This window comes from Semicossyphus pulcher, unplaced genomic scaffold (genome assembly GCF_022749685.1).
Source record: "Semicossyphus pulcher isolate SPU_LCO1_2020_fin unplaced genomic scaffold, fSemPul1.0.p SCAF_7, whole genome shotgun sequence".
NCBI classification, from domain to species: Eukaryota; Metazoa; Chordata; class Actinopteri; order Labriformes; family Labridae; genus Semicossyphus; species Semicossyphus pulcher.
The window spans coordinates 1,344,979-1,362,409 of NW_027211748.1; the positions used below are offsets into that span (position 1 = coordinate 1,344,979).

Genomic DNA, 17,431 nt, shown 5'->3' on the forward strand with positions numbered 1-17,431 from the left:
GGGTTGATCCAAAAAGAAAACAAGCAGTTTGAAATATGCTTAAATGTTTTGTCTTGTAACATACAAAGCACGAGTTTTTACTTTTTACAAATCTGCATCATGATAGTAGTTATTTCGGTTTACTTTGGACCAGTCTGTTGCATTAAATCACAACAAAATCTTTTTCTATTGGGACAAACTGTTGGAGTAAACTGCCCCTCACCAGAGACAATTAGGTGAAAATTATCTTTGGTTTTGGTCTGAACAAAGCGTTAAATTGTATTAAGTGGAGCCTGTTTTATGTTGCAGGCTCAGGACTGAATGATGGCCAGTGGCACAGCGTACATCTGCATGCATTAGAATACTATGCTATGCTGACAGTCGATGGGGATGAGGCATCCACAGTCAGAACAGCCATTCCTATCCAGATCCAGACTGGAGGGACCTACTTCTTTGGAGGTGATTACCTGAAAAATAAGTGTGTTTAAAGAGGGTGTAGTATGCTGTATCACATTTTAAGACATATATAATTTTACAATGTTGAATGTTCAGACTAAACGGGGGTGAAGTTTCAAACCTGTAGGTAAAAGTATGTTGGAGTAATCCCCAGGCTTCTCAGCTCAGTCTGCAGGCTGCTGTGAACGCCAGGTTTCACAGTTTTTTCTACATGCTGCACTTTGTAACGTCACAAAGTACCAGTGCTTTTTAACTGTAAATTATGCTAAGCTAGTCCACAGGTATCACAGAATGGATTATGAGCTTGAAATGAGCATAATGCCTGCCCTTTAATTAAGTGATGGCAATGGCCTATTTTTATTTTCAGGAATTAAATAATTGAATCAGATTAACATTAACATTTATAAAGAAGTTTGTCGTCAAACCAAGATTTCCCTACCATACAATAAAAACATGATAAAGCAGCATTTATAGAGTTTAAAATGAAAAGGAATAAGAAAAACATTATTTTGACTTTATGAGAAAGCCAGTGATAACCTGTTAAATCTGTTTGTAGTGTTAGATGCAGGTATGGAGCAGAAGCACATATTGCATGTGCATTATCAATGTGCATTAAATCTGTGAGCAGAGGTTAATATAAACATACGATAACTTTGCCCTTATTATTATCATGACCCTTTATATACTCCGACCAGCCATAACATTTTGACCACTGACAGCTGAATTGATAAACATTGAATATCTCCATACAATGGCACCTGTCAGTAAGTGGGATATGTTAGGCAGCAAGTGAACATTTTGTTCATCAAAGTTGATGTGTTGGCAGTTGCTGAAAGTTAATGCTGGTTCTGATAGAAAGGTGTCAGAACACACAGTGCATCACAGTTTGTTGTGTATGGGGCTGCATAGCTGCAGACCGGTCAGGATGCCCATGCTGACCCCGGTCCATCGTGAAAGCACCTACAATGGGCACGTGAGCATCAGAACTGGACTACGGAGCGATGGAAGAAGGAGGCCTGGTCTGATGAATCACATTTTCTTTTACATCATGTGCATGGCCAGGTGCATGTGCGTCTCTTACCTAGGGAAGACATGGCACCAGGATGCACTATGAAAAGAAAGCAAGCCGGCGGAGGCAGTGAGATGCTTTGGGCAATGTTCTGCTGGGAAACCTTGGGTCCTGCCATTCATGTGGATGTTACACGTTTTACCACCAATGTAAACATTGTTGCAGACCAAGCCCACCCCTTCATGGACAAGATATTCCCTGATGGCAGTGGCCTCGTTCAGCAGGATAATGCCCCCTGCCCCACTGCAAACATAGTTCAGGAATGGTTTGAGGAACACGAGTTCTAGGTGTTGACTTGAACTTGTTGTCTGATCCATGGAGGCCCCACCTCGCAACTTACAGGATTTAAAGTATCTGCTGCTCACGTCTTGGTGCCAGATACCTCAGCACGCTTTCAGAGGTCTAGTGGAGTCCACTCCTCAACGGGTCATGGCTGTTTTGGTGGCAAAATGGGGACCTACACAATATTAGGCAGGTGGTCATAATAGTATGGCAGTATATATGACCAATTTAAGTTACAAAGCAGTCTACTGTGAAACATCCAGGGCTGTAGTACTAGTACAATGTAGTCATGCCAACTGTATTTTGAGGGAAACCAGGAGGGATGTTAATATTCTACTACAAAAAACACTGATGGATACTAAGCTGATATTTTGTGGGCTGACTCCAATATTTTTTAAAAACTCTACATATTTCACTCAGAAGAGACAAGTAAAAGAAGTAAAGATTGACAGGTCATGAGAACAGCTGATGACTACAGGCAAATATTAGTGAGCGTGCCTGAGGGGAGTGTATGCAGAATGATAAGAGAGCATGGTGCTAAGTGATTCAGGGCGTGTCTGATGCACTATTGCTAGTTACACGGCGCACAAGCTGGGTGCAAACTGAGGCGCAAGGTGCAAAGAGGTTGACTTAAGTCCCTGGATTATTCATAGGCGTGTTTTCAGCATAACATGAATCAGAGTGTCAGCTCTCATTCCCTTTAAGAGCCCGGTGCGTGTTGCTATTTACACGGCAGATTTCAGGCATTCTTCTTATATAAACTGGGCTCGGATGGCATATTTAACTTCTCTCTTTCCACTGTGCCCCTGCACACGCAGAACACACACAGGTCACTGTACAATACATGATGAAGATGTTTGCACTGAATGTTTACGCACAAGGCACAGCAGCGTAACTTGATTAATGTTTGGAATCTCCAGACACGCCGTCAGGATCGGACAGGATCTTCTGTTTGTTGAAGTTCTGTGTGATGACCATCAAAGAAGGATCGGCTGTAAATATCTATTTACTTATTGTTGCTGCTTTTTCCTTATGAGTAGAAGTGCTGTGTGTGAGTGACAAGCAAAGACTTGCGTTGTGGACTCGCCGATGTATGTCCATAATGCGCCCTTTAAATAGCAGAGACAGACTGCGCCATAGACTTTAGACTTCAGGGGAGTGAAAGAAAGGTGCAGCACAGGCAAACTGCTAAATGTCAAAAGAATCAAAGAGTCAGTATTTTGCAGTGTTTTTATGGCTTTTGACCTCGTCTGCTTTTCTCCAGGTTACTTCCTGCCCTCCAACACCCGGTCACTGCAGCGCTCCTTCCAGGGCTGCATGCAGATGATCCACGTTGACGACCATCTGGCTGACCTCAGGGCTGTGGAGCAGGGCCTCATTGGAACCTTTGAAAATGTCAGCCTGGATATGTGTGCCATTATAGACAGGTATACAGCATATAGAATGATAAAGATTGTCATAGAAGGAGGTCCACTTAATGCAGTGGTAGTTCTCTGTGAGATCTCCGTCTGCTGTGTTCACATGCGTTTCCTCCTCCGTCCTTCTGTCAGGTGTGTTCCTAACCACTGTGAGCATGGCGGTCGCTGTTCACAGACGTGGGATGCATTCAGCTGCAACTGTAGCAGCACTGGCTATACTGGAGCTACCTGCCATACCTGTAAGTGCACACACCAACCCGGACACACACACTCAAGGACACACACTGCTTTCTATCAGCTGAACTGTGTGCTGTGTCTCCTCTGTAGCGATGTATCAGCAGTCCTGTGAGGAGTATAAGCACCAGGGGAAGAGCTCAGGAAGCTACTGGATTGACACAGACGGCAGTGGACCTATCGCCCCCTTCAGAGTCAGTTGTGACATGACAGGTGAGATGTCACTGTGAGAAGAATGCAGGCTTGATGAATTTAATATTTCCATGCAACCCTGGGTAAGACAGTGTTCCAAGGCAAGGTACTGAACCCTTAAATGCTCCAGGAGGCAATGTGTGTGTTTATGGGCCAATGTTGACCTGTACAATGATCGCGCTTTGAATGGTAATGGTAAATTGACTGTACTTGTATAGCGTTCAGTGTCTTGCCCAAGGAAACTTCGACATGTAGACTGTAGCAGTCACGAATCGAACCCCCAACCTTCTGATTGAGACGTGACCATCTCTACGGCTGAGCCACATCCGCCCTCGTGGTCAGAAGACTAGAAAGGTGCTTTATAAATATAAAGCAGCAGTACAACCTGAATGCAATACACAAGCAGCATCAAATGTTACACCTCTTCTGGACATACAGCAAAGGAGCGAAATTTTAGCAAATGTTACATGAATCAGTGTCCAGATAAACAACGGGGCAGGTTAGGACATCCTCAATAAGTAAACTGTAAAGGGATGAGTATCGGTAAGAAAACAATTCAGATCTTGTAATTTGGGGCAAATCCTCAAGAATTAATTCTAAAACGTTTTTGGGATAACATCTTACAACATAAAGGTCAAAGGTCAACTATGAAATCATTCAACCTTGAAAAACACTTTCTGGCTATTCTTGTAAATGCTATATCTTAACAACGCCTGGAAGGAATATATTGAAAATGATCACAGAATGTGACTTCAACTCAAGGATGAACTGATTAGATTTTGGTGATCTTCAAAGGTCAAGGTCACTGTGACTGTGCCTTGAGTTTAGTAATAAAGTATTTGCACTTAGTTACCTCAAAACTCTGAGTTTCTGTACTTGTTGTGTCTGCTTTGGGAAAACTATTGATGGAACGCTTTCCTGTCTCACAGAGGAGAAGGTTTGGACCACAATGAAGAACAACCTGTCCCCTCAGACATCAGTGAGCAGTGCAGACCAGAACGGGAAGGCAGCTCTGCAGATTACTTACAATGTGACTGATGAACAGGTACACAATAGCTACGCACTTACTTTGACCTAAATCACCTGCTGCACAGTTTGCTTGTTGGTGGCCATAGTTGAACACTATCTGTCTTTTTTTTGTAGTTCAAATCAGTAAGGCACACGTTGAAGTAAATAAGTAAAGTCTTATTATTTCATACTACAATTACACTTTTAATTGACCATTTAGTTCCGGTTGCTTCTACTTACTGGTTTTTCAGCAAAGATCAAAGAGTTTAAAATGAAACTTTTTTTAAAAATGAAACTTTTGTTGGATGTAATAAAGGAACACATACAAATAAGTTCTCCTTTCTGTGTGTGACCAGGTTTTGTCAGTCACCAACAGTGCAGGTTACTGTGAACAGTATGTAGCATATGCCTGCCGAATGTCTCGACTGCTCAACACTCCAGGTAAATATCTAAAGTGAACTCTCCTAGCAGACACATCTGTGAACGGTCAGTCACTAATACAAGAACCTTTTCACTCCAGTACAAGATTTGGGGGGGGGGGCATTTCATTTCATTAACACAAAGTTTTATTGACATTGTGAAAAGCGAGCTTCTGATGCTTGTTGCAACAATCCAGTTAATATTTGCATTTAACTCAGATATTCTGAAGAATTTTTACATTTGCAAAGACATGAGCTTCTTCCCACTAAACAGAAGCCATGTTCATTGTTACCACTACATTACCGGACCATTTAAGCCCATTACAGATACAGTTATTTGCTTTATTAGAGTATGTATTATTAAAACAAGATCACCATTTCAAAGCCTTTAATCTGAGCAGGATATAATCAAATTAAGGTCTATTGTTCAAATGAAATCGAAAGTAAACTCAATCCAGTCTGTTTGTTGATCTGCAGAAGGCGCCCCGTTTACGTGGTGGGTAGGAAGAGCCAATGAGAGGCATTCTTATTGGGGGGGTTCAGGACCAGGAATACAGAAGTGTTCCTGCGGTATTGAACGAAACTGCACTGACCCCAAATACTTCTGCAACTGTGATGCTGACCTGCGCACCTGGTGAGTGAACCACTGCTCAGCAGGATAAAGCGCTATGTGTTTAAATAGCTTTGGTTAGCTAAAAGTCCTCTGTGTATATGGTAAACGGACTTCACTTATATAGCGCTTTTCTAGTCTTTGCGACCACTCAAAGCTGCTTTTACACTACATATCATATTCACCCATTCATACACTAATGGCATAGGCTGCTACATAAAGTGCCCAATCAGTTATCACATTCATACCCGTTGGCTATGCAAGTGTCTTGCAAGTGTCAGTGTCTTGCCCAAGGACACATAGGACATGTAGCCAGAGGAAGCTGGGGATCGAACTTCCGACCTTCTGATTGAAAGACAACCGGCTGTACCACTGAGCCACAGCCGCCCCTAAACATATCAGCTAATCCAGTGAGGAGTTACATTATTATATAACAAAGAATCAGAACTCTCTGTTGGATAATAAGGCTGAAGAGCAAAATACAATTCATTGAATTTCTTCTGTTCTGTTTACTTTGTTAGTCAGTTTAATGTTGACGACAATGTCAGGTGATTTCAGCTCTGTTGTACTTGCAAATTAATGGTTATATTTGTGGACATATCTACCCTCATCCTTCATTTGTGTGTGTGTGTGTGTGCGTGTGTGTGTGTGTGTGTGTGTGTGTGTGTGTGCAGGAGGGAGGATGCAGGCCTGCTGGTGTACAAAGACCATTTGCCGGTCAGTCAGGTTGTTGTTGGGGACACAAGCAGAGCTGGATCTGAAGCTAAACTAACGATAGGACCACTTAGATGCCAAGGGGACCGTGAGTATTTGTTTTCTCATGCACACACACACACACACACACACACACACACACACACACACACACACACACACACACACACACACACACAATGCACTTAACTCTTACACCAGAGACTATGAAATATTTTATATGATCAGAGAAACAGTATTTCACTCATGTCTATGTTCTGAAGGGAACTACTGGAACGCAGCGTCCTTCAGCAGCCCCGCCTCCTACCTGCATTTCCCTTCCTTCAGAGGAGAAACCAGCACTGACATCTCCTTCTACTTTAAGACTTCCTCCACCCATGGAGTCTTTCTGGAGAACCTTGGAACCACCAACTTCCTTCACATTGAACTCAGAGGTGTGTCTGTGTGTACACTCGCAAGCTGTTGGAGTTTTACATATATCATCATGACCTCTATAAATTATATTAAATGTTTTATCCTGGTCTGTCCAGGAGGCTCGGTGGTCGTTTTCTCTTTTGACGTGGGCAGTGAGCGGGTGGAGCTCAGTGTTCGCTCACCTGTGCCTCTAAATGATGACCAATGGCATCGTGTGGAGGCTGAAAAGAACATCAAGGAGGCTGTGCTGCAGCTCAATGGGCAGTACAGGGAGGTCAGACCCACCCCCCCCCAGGGACATACAAAACTGGAGTTCTACAGTGAGCTTTATGTTGGTAAGACTCACACACACACACACACACACACACCTGATGCACTATAAAGTTCTCTGCAGCTGTCACGTGATGTCTTGTCGTCAGGGAAGGCCTATTTAATTCTTTTTTTAGAGGGGCCATATTTGAAAGGAAATAAAAGTCCACAGTGCCAGACCTCTACACCTGACCAGGGTTTTACGTTAGAAAAAATCAGTGCCGTTCCACCTGTCCTGGAAGCTTTCAACATTCCGGACTAATGCGTGAAATTACCAATTACCCATTAGTCATCATTTTCCCGCCCAGCGCCTACGTTGCGTAAATAGCAAGTGATCTTGCGCCACCGTTAGCGCCCGTGGTCGTGCTGGTTTTGATATGAGGTGTGGTCAGGCAAACGGGTGGAGCGTTGCTATCTAGAGGACGCAGAAAGCGACCACGCCTTAGACCAACAAAAACCTGGTCTAAAGTCTACAGCGCAATCTGTGTTGGCTATGTAGGGGGCACACTATGGACATACATCGGAGAGTTTACAACACGAGTCTGTGATTTTCACTCACACGGGGACGCACAGCGTCTCCTTAAATCATGATGCTGCTTTCGGTTTGTTACTGATCTGCTGAGAAGGGCAGGAAGACGTGGACAAGCTCACCGTTGCCTCCACACTCACCTGCTTCACCTCAGGGGGAGTCCTGTTCGAGCGGCGCACGGGCCAAAAACTACTGAGACAGACACAAAGCTCTCTACGCGCTCATTCAGACGCACGCTACAGCGGTACTGTGGAAACCAACACACTCACACTCGCTGTGCGCCTTCCGCCGTCTAGATAAGGCCCAATGTATTTCACCAAGGTGGTTAAAAACTTGTATTAACCTAGGATTTATTTTGTAGACTCTAGCATTCATCATTTGACTCTTCAGTCAAACAAAATGAAGGGGGGGATTGTGGACCGTCTCTCTGTCAGGTTGTTTTAATGAACAGTTAAAAATATCTTTTAAAATGAGCAAAAGCCTCCTGATGTTGCAAATAAGGCAAAAGAATGATTCTTGCAGTGACTTCATCAGTTTGTCAGTATGTAGATGATACGCTGTGTGAAATTTAAAGTGTTACAACACCTTAAAGCAAAAAGAAAAAAAATGAGGGGAGGACTGGTGGGGGTTCTGCATCACCAGCTGAATGCATGCAGTTTCCCTTAGTACAAACACACATGTATAACGAATAATACGATTCCCTCAGCTGAGAATATCTATATCGCTCATGGGGAATATCGTCAGGATAAGAATGAATAAAAGGGCTGTGCTTTACAGCTGATTTAAATTTGACAATCTGAACATAATCTGCTCCAGAGCAGCTCAATTGTGCAGCATAAGTTACCAATGGTGATCTAGTCGGGATAAAAGAAAGCCACCTTTGTGACACTGAAGTCTCTTGCTTTAGGTTCACCACATGCCTTGCTTACCCATAAATCTCTTTGTTGTACATCCCCAGAGTTTATCGCAAAAGCACCCATTTGTTCTCTTATGGTACTAAATCAAGTAAGTCAGGTCAAGGTGATTACCATTCATGGCAAGTAGTTTGATTTGGTGGATACGGCTCTGCTGTGTGAGGGACCTCTCGAAGCATTTGAGCAGAAACAAGGATTCTCTTGAAGAACTGACCCCTGTATTAACAAACATTCATGACCATCAGATATTAGTTATATCAATAATTCTAAAATATTGCAATATTGCAGGTTGGTGAAACTGTTGGCATGAGTGCAGCGATAGTGTGTTAGTGTGAGCTGTCTAATTCATATCTTATCTGCCAGGGGCCTCGAGTGGTCAGAGAGGTTTCCTGGGCTGCATGCGGGCTCTGAAGATAAATGGTGTGACCTTTGACCTGGAGGAGAGGGCAATGATGACTCCAGGGGTTAACCCAGGTTGCCAGGGCCACTGCAGCAGCTATGGGATGCACTGCAGGAATGGAGGGAAGTGTGTGGAGCAGTACAATGGATATTCCTGTGACTGCTCCCTTACTGCATATGATGGAGCATTCTGCACTGATGGTACGTCCATCAACAACTGGATTAGATAAATTCAGATTAGATCATATCTTCTTAAGATCAGAATTAATGCAGCAACAAAGAGTGATCCACATGTGGTGTTTATACTACCTTTCCTTCTCCTGCTGCTGTTTCTCTTTGTGTGTTAGATGTTGGCGGTTACTTTGAGACAGGAACCCTGGTACGCTATGACTTCCTGCCTGAGGCGGGAACTTTTCCGTTGCCGGAGCTGAGGGGCCTATCAGGTGTTGGAATTCCAAGTGAGGCCAACCTGACACAGGAGGAGCTGGTGTTTAGCTTCAGCACCTCCAGTGCTCCCAGCATCCTGGTCTACATCAGCTCAAGAACTCAGGACTACATGGCTGTGGTGCTCAGGCACAACGGTGAGCTTATAAACATCGTACTGGAACTGTTTTTTAATTTGCAATTATTTGATGTACCAAATTTACTGAAATAATGACCAGGGCCTCTTTTTACCACAACTAAAGGTACCAGGCCTTTACTTTAGTATTTAGTGCTAGCTATCAGCTCAGTTAGTATTCCTTATTGCCTCTGTTTGATCACAATGAACTATCATCTATAATTGCATGGCCTGGTTTACATTAGCTCATGTTTGCTCAGTTGAAATACCTGTATCACGCTGTTAGTACAAACTCACATTAAATGTGTTTCAGTCACTTCAGTCTCTTCATATCCTAACAAAACTTTTATTCTTAAATATTTGTTTCAGAGTTGTGGAAAATTCTAATTTGTCCAGTTTTTAGAAGTTAATTATGATTGTCAGCAAAATTTGGTAACCCTTGTACGTTACGCTACAGTTAGGCATGTTACATGAAAATTGGCAAATGGCATTATTAATATGTTGAATTTAAAGCATAAGACCAATGGAAATTAACTTTATCCTTAGTTGGCATGGACCTTCAGAGGTTAATCAACCCTTGTCTTCCCAGGCTCGTTTTTGGCCTTAAATTGTTTGTTTCGGACACACATCCAGCCATTATTCTAGACTGGCTTTTATACCCACTATTATATGAAGAAATACAGTTAAAAGATACATTTTATGAATTGCTGTTACATCATCATCCCTTGTTAATGTCTGTTCTTTTGTGTTCAGGCACTCTCCAGATCCGCTACAGTCTTGGGGGGCTAACAGAACCTTACACCATAGATGTTGACCATCGGAACATGGCCAACGGACAGCCACACTCTGTCAACATAACTAGAAACTTAAGGGAGATTCGACTACAGGTTAGTGCCTCCTGCCGCTACAGTAGTGCCAATAGACGGTGTGACAAATACTGTATGCTGCAAAAAAGGATGTCAGTTTTATTTTAAGTTATTATTCAACATTTGGGGAAATTGGCTTATTTTGTCTTTTATGAGTGACGAATGATCTCATTGCATCTTGTAAAGGGCTATTTACTTGAAGAATGTTATCTCACTCAAAAAGGAAAAATGCAAGTCTCCTGTGAAAAACACTCCGGGCACACTGTGAGATCTGTGCAAAAATAAAATGCCCTTTTTTACATGGCAATATATTTTTAGAATAGCAGACACATTCTGACCAACAAACCAGAGTTTTCGTGACAAACAAATGAGTTGAGTGGGAGGATGATTCTCCATGAATGTGAAAACCTATTTGTCAAAAACAAAGAAGTGATGTATCATCGATAGAAGGGTAAACCTTGGTGTAAATGTAAGCATTTAGGTTTACAGACGATAGATTCTGTATAATCTAGATACCACGTCAAGGTGGACCTGCTCCTTTTTCTTCTGGAGGCTTCACCTGATCAACAATTCTCTGTTCATGAAGTATCAATCTCCTGTCTTGGTGTCAATTGTTTAATTCTTTAGAGGTAAAACGGATTTATGCCTGGATTTATGCAGCTAGAGAAAAGCCTTTTGCCTTTTAGAGTTCGTACTGGAAGGTGAACAGATCTTGGTTATGGAAACGGATCATAATGAAGTTATCATTTAAATTAGTCACTGTCCCTTTGCTCTGTCTATATTCTCCAGCTTGACCACTATCCAGTGTCTACATACACGCTACCTGAGGCCTCCGACACCCATTTTAACTTGATCAAAAGTATCTTTCTTGGAAAAGTATTCGGTAAGTATTCTGATGAGCAGAGGTGTGTGTGCGGCTTAGACATGATTGATTTTGATAAGGCTGGTATTTTGGGGGGCCTCCTGTAGCCTCCAGTCACCTGGGAAGAGCATAGTGCATATAATACTCCACCCTACTCAAAAATATTTGATTATTTGAATATTGATGCCTATCACTCCCCAAAACGAGCAGTAGTAACTAGAAGTGTTAAAGGATTGAGCTGCCCATCTCTGAAATGCATTTCAAAGATGCAAGAGGTTGGATAGTAGAATAATGAGAAACCCCTGCTTGAATTGTTTGTACTCACGAGTACAAAGCATCGTACTTCTTATTGTATTCACATGTCTTTTCCTGCCCTTCGTGGTACTGTCCATCATTGTAGTGAAAAAATTGTTGGGTTGTGTAGCCAGCAAATTACAGGTTTGTAATGTCCAGCTGTGTGAGGAATATACTTTGTAGTGATATAAATATAGAGAGGGAGAATGTAGCCTGCATACAAATTCAAGGTCTATGGAATAGGGTTCTTTTAAAAATATAAACTGTATTTCAAGCATATTTTTATAACTCAAAAGAATTTGGGGGAAAAATACTTTATTATCTAAAAATTGTCCTCAGTCACCTAAAGTCAAGACTGCATTTATTGGTTTCTGAACACTAGAGGTAAAAGGTTGTCTTGTTACGAGCAGGGGTGGACAGTAACAAAGTAAATTGCTTGAGTACTGTACTTAAGTACACGTTTTGAGTATCGGTACCTTACATGAGTATTATTCTTTTGTGAAACTTAGAACTTTTACTCCGCTACATTGGAAGACAGATATCGTACTTTTGACTCCACTACATTTCGAGGAATGTTCTCGTTACTCGCTACTTTTGCTCTGAAGTCAGCTGATGAATTTTATTTTCTCTTCTGAAATCCGAAAGACAATAAACTGTGTTCGTGTAGTTCTGCGTGTGGTTTGTCCAAGTGGTGTTGCCCCACCTGCACCTCGTGTCTCCATGGTTGGGCATAGAGCAAACGCAGAGCAAATGTTACTCAAACAATGTTTTGAAATGTTGTTAGAATACTTAAGTACATTTAAAAGCAAGTACTCCAGTACTTCAACTCACGTAATAATTTGACTGAGCAACTTTCACTTGTATTGGAGTAATATTTGACCAGTATCTCTACTTTGACTCAAGTAATGAAGTTGTGTTCTTTGTCCACCACTGATTACTACACACAATCTTTCTTCAGGTAACATTGAGTCCTGAAAAGTCTCAATAGTGTTGCTTCTGGAGAGTTTTGTAGAGGTCTTAAAGTGTTTGAGCAGAAAAAACCTTGTTGTGTCTACTTGCAGAAACTGGGCAGATTGACCCCATCCTGATAGAGCGCTACAACACACCGGGCTTCGTGGGCTGTCTGTCAAGAGTTCAGCTGAACAGCGTGGCACCACTGAAAGCTGCACTGCGCTCGGGCATGGCAGCCCCCGTCAGCACCCATGGGATTCTGGTGCCATCCAACTGTGGAGCTTCTCCCTTGACCATCTCCCCAATGGCCTCGGCTAGTGACCCCTGGCACATAGAAGCTGGTAGATACAGATAGAAAGATGATGATTAAAGGGACATGTCAAATCTAGTTTTTGTCTTTGACAAATGTTTGTTCAAATGCTTTGTTCACAGCTGGAGCTGTTTTCCCCTTCAATGAAGACAAGGCCAGTGGTGATGAAGTGGATCGCAACTCTGCCATAATTGGAGGTAAATCTTGTTACAGTTAAAAGTCCACTTCTAAAATAAAAATAAAAACCTCCATCAAAGTTATCGACTACATATTCGGTTTAACAGTAAGGCTGTGTAACAAGCAGAGTAAAAGATATGGATGCTTAGCAGGTAGGAAAGGTTGATTATTGGAATTAGAATTACATTCAATTTTACAACCTGTTGGTATAAATATGCACATTTGTTTTGTTTGCAGGCATCATCTCCATGGTTATCTTCACTGTCCTCGGCATCCTGGTGTTTGTGATCCGCCATCTGTTCCGTCATAAAGGCTCCTACCACACCAATGAAGCTAAGGGGGCAGAGTCAGCAGACTGTGCTGATGCAGCAATCATCGTCAATGACCCCGCCTTCACCGAAACCATCGAAGAGAGCAAGAAGGAGTGGTTCATCTGAAGCCCTCTCAACAACATGGACTCATGACGTTAGGATGTATGTAGTTTTCTAAGCATAGGGAGTAGTAGTGAGGTGACCACCTGTGAAACCTCAAGGATGTAGTGAGCGGTTTATTCTTTAAAACTTTATGGACTCCATGGCGTTACAGCGTGGGTATTAAAGCACAGGGCACAGTGCTGCCGGGCAGAGACTGTGGAGATGTGGAGCATGTGGAGTTTAACTTTTTTGCAAAGGACAGCCTTCAGATGGAGAGAGGATGGTGCCATGAAGTTACAGGCCTTGAATGAGTGAATGTGTTCACAACTTTTACTTTTGTATTATTTTTAATTTGATTTCAGTTCTATTTATTTATTCATATTTAAGTAATATATTTTTTCATAAAAGTTCTAATTTATTTGTTTTCATTTATATTCAAAGATGAATATCCTTATGCCTTTGTGTAATGTGCTGGTATACTGTATCATTGCAGCATTAATCGTAATGATCATCAATCCATTACCCCAATAATCCTCAACGCCTGTAGCAGTGCTCAGATATTCCTCTTGTAAAATTATGACACCTTATTTTCAGCCTTATTTTACATTTCATTTTAGCCTTAAGACAGATAAATCTTGTGTGTGTGTGTGTGTGTGTGTGTGTGTGTGTCGGGGGGGGGGGGGGGTTAGTTGGGGTTCGTGTACTGACTGGCTTGCTTGTCTGTAAAGGAGATGTAGCCATGACTTTGGACTGAGAACGAGGAAAAAGGAAATGTCATACTACTATTTATTTTTGCATCTACATAGCTGAGAATGTCTCTTAATGACTTTTAAGCATCTGTTGTTCAAACTCTTTTTGATCGCATCTTTTACTTTTACTTCTTTAGTGCCAAATGAGTTCAGGACTGAGTTCAGCTTCTGTAGAATGAACTGTTTCCTGTCTGGAGCTTGACTCACTGGTTTGTTTGTCAGACATGAGGCAGATGTTGTCTTTTGTTAGCAATGACACAATAATACAAAAACATTTGTCCTAAAGTGATACCACATATTACCATGTGTCTTAACATAATTTGTGTTAAAGAAATATTGGAACAGTTTGATTAGATCAAGTTCAATATCAGAGCATCCAGTACAGAGACTGGTGGGGGGTGGGTTAGCATAGCTTAAAACAAAGATTGGAAGCAGGTGGAAACTGCTAGCCTAGCTCGATCAAACGTGAGCAATTATATCCTCAGAATACTTTTTTGTTTCACTCAGTATATGTTGTTAGCTCACAGCTCCTTTGTTCACAGTGCAACAAAGATAAGACAGGGCTGTAGCCTGACCGCCACACGATGAAGACAAGACTTTTTAGTGGATTTGGTTGGTTAAGAAACAAGTATATCTTGTTAATGTAGTAAGTGATACAGCCTTAATCACTTACATCAGTCCTCTGCTTTTAGAAAGGTCTGAAATATATTAGAGACAGGAAGTCCAACTCCTTCAGGAACATCTCTGTGCAAAGTTAAAAAAATCTGGATCAAACATGGTTGTTGCAGTGTTACAAGATAACTATGAAAATCTGATATTTTGGCTTTTCTATGGTGAATACAAACTTTGGAAAATACCTGCACATGTGTAAAAATATTTAAATGTATATACTGTGTGATGTTCCTGACTTCTGCATCTTTTCATTTGTCTCAGCACGGTTGTGACAAAAGACAAGGTGAGACAGGAGGCTGAGATTGAGGACAGGGAAAAGTCTGGGATAAAGGAAGAACATAACAGCCCTGGTGTTAAGGTTTTTTTTCACTGTTGATTGAGACAGATGAGCAGTTTCCCGTTGATGGTATCTCTGTGCTGGATGAAATATGAACCTGATACTGATCATCATCATCATTGAATTCTGTGCAAGACGCAAAGCAAAGTAAATAACCGGAGAACTTGTTGCTCTTCTCTTTAAAGGGACTCAAAGAAACTGCTCTCTTTTTACCTGCATGTCACAAATGACAAATTACAGGTTCTCATGTCTTAGGGATGATTTCTGATAGGCTCTGTGAATACGGGGGTGTATGGCAGGTGTGGCCATGCTGAGGACGAAGGCCAGCTCCTTCCTGATCGGGGATGGCTTCACTAACTCTTGGCTACCTCTTCAGATGGGCTGAAAGGACTCTCACATTAGGATTCTTGTCAAATCTGTCCCATGAAAACCTGAGCTATGTGTTTGATTTGATGATTTTCTGCAAATGAATGTTTGTTGTCCACATACAAAACTATGGCTTACATCCTGACATTTGATTGTATTGCATTTGTATTAATTTGACTGCACTGCAGTGTAATGGCATGCTATTTGACACGGAATGATACACATTTCTTACCATAAGCCGCTGTAGCATCACATTCTTTTTCTTCATGTTACATGTAAAAAAAAAACTTTGCTTAACCGTTTATTCTTTTATAAGTGATTTCTCATTCTTTGTGCTTTCTTGACTCTAAGACATTGTGATGCTTCCTGTTGGAAAGATCAGTAAAATATGACTACAAATCTTACATTTGCTAATAATAGACTTTTAAAAAAAAACATAGCTGGATCAAGTTGGCTGATTCCTGAAAGAGAACAAACCGTAGGATTTCCCCAAGGTCAATACAATTCATTGAAATGTTATGTAGTAATGTTAGTTATCTAACATCTGAAACATAGACATTTTAAAAATCGAGACCTTGGAAGATCGCCCGATCCAGGCCAGAAACCTTTAAAAAACAAAAGCAGACCCAGACAAAGGATTGGCTGTCAAGTACAACATTTCTTTAAAAGGACTAAACAAACTAACTTTAGAAAAAAGTACTGATGAGATGTTGGTGATGGTCAACATGCAGCTGGTGGCAACATGAAGCTTTTTGCTTGCATATCATACAATACACGTTACGCATTAAAACACAGTACATTTTTACATAAGGCAGTACAGGATGGACTATCTATCAATCAATCAATCAATCGCTTTTTATTTATATAGAGCCGAATCATAACCAAAGTTATCTCAAGACACTTCTACACCTATTTTTTAAATTATTTAGAGAGAGACCCAACATGAATCCACCATGAACCACACTTGCAACATTCGGCACATTGGCAGAAAAACTTCCTTTCAACAGGAAGAAACCTCGAGCAGAACCAGACTCATGTTGAACAGACATCTGCCTCGACTGGATGGGCCGAGAATGGGATAGAAGGAGATGCGGTAAGAGAGATGGATAGAGACAAACAGAGAAACAACAGCAGATAATACAGACTTATGGTCACAATGCCAATAAAAATGGTAAACAGGTCTAAAATGAGCAAGAACAGCATAGTAATGATAACAGACTGATAATATAATCATAGCAGTTGGAGCCGAGCAGCTTTAAGATTAATCAGAATTATTAATGACGATAAAAGTAAGACTGATATCAATAGTTGTAGCAGTCTGAGTCGAGCAGGTCCACAGCAGCAGGTGGTCTGCAGCAACGACCCCCAGGAACCTACGAGACAAGGGAGCTCAAAATCTCCCAGGAAGATATGTGGTCAGTACAATAATAGGACAAAATGGACTGTGCTTACATAGCTCTTTTCTAGTCTTTGCGACCACTCAAAGCTTCTTTTACACAACATATCACATCATTGGCTATGCCACCGGGAGCAATTTGGGGTTCAGTGTCTTGCCCAAGGACACTTCAAGGAGCTGGGGATCGAACCTTCAACTTTCTGATTGAAAAATGATCAACTCTACCACTGAGCTACAGCCGCCCCCAAGAAGATATAAAGTTAGTAACATGTATTAATATCATTTGAATGCATACAGATAGAGGGAGAGAGAGGGGAGCTTGGTGTGTTCACCTTTCTTCATTGACACATGCACAGTATCCCAACAGGAGCATGTTTGGATGGACGGTTGTCTTGAGTCATGGATCCAACAAACATAGTTTTCACATGCAACGTATAGGATGTATAGTAAAGAGCTTTTGATGAGTAGCTTAAGGGAAACAACAATCCAGGGAAGCTGCCTGCAGACAGACAGTCGAGCTGTAAGGGGATACA

General features: G+C 41.6%; 1 protein-coding gene across 1 annotated transcript in view; it reads left to right on the forward strand.

Moving 5' to 3' along the window:
* The window catches only part of LOC138611116 (contactin-associated protein-like 2), a 39,505-nt gene extending 25,467 nt beyond the window's left edge, over nt 1-14,038 (forward strand). The window contains exons 9-25 of the mRNA XM_069684049.1: nt 289-438; nt 3,051-3,213; nt 3,337-3,443; nt 3,532-3,651; nt 4,560-4,675; nt 4,995-5,079; nt 5,535-5,691; nt 6,342-6,469; nt 6,645-6,815; nt 6,912-7,130; nt 8,911-9,147; nt 9,294-9,527; nt 10,259-10,392; nt 11,161-11,254; nt 12,589-12,819; nt 12,911-12,985; nt 13,203-14,038. Coding sequence (XP_069540150.1) covers nt 289-438; nt 3,051-3,213; nt 3,337-3,443; nt 3,532-3,651; nt 4,560-4,675; nt 4,995-5,079; nt 5,535-5,691; nt 6,342-6,469; nt 6,645-6,815; nt 6,912-7,130; nt 8,911-9,147; nt 9,294-9,527; nt 10,259-10,392; nt 11,161-11,254; nt 12,589-12,819; nt 12,911-12,985; nt 13,203-13,402 — 2,621 coding nt within the window. The 3' untranslated portion in view covers nt 13,403-14,038. The remainder of the gene's footprint in view (nt 1-288; nt 439-3,050; nt 3,214-3,336; nt 3,444-3,531; nt 3,652-4,559; nt 4,676-4,994; nt 5,080-5,534; nt 5,692-6,341; nt 6,470-6,644; nt 6,816-6,911; nt 7,131-8,910; nt 9,148-9,293; nt 9,528-10,258; nt 10,393-11,160; nt 11,255-12,588; nt 12,820-12,910; nt 12,986-13,202) is intronic.
* The last annotated feature ends 3,393 nt before the right edge of the window (nt 14,039-17,431 follow it).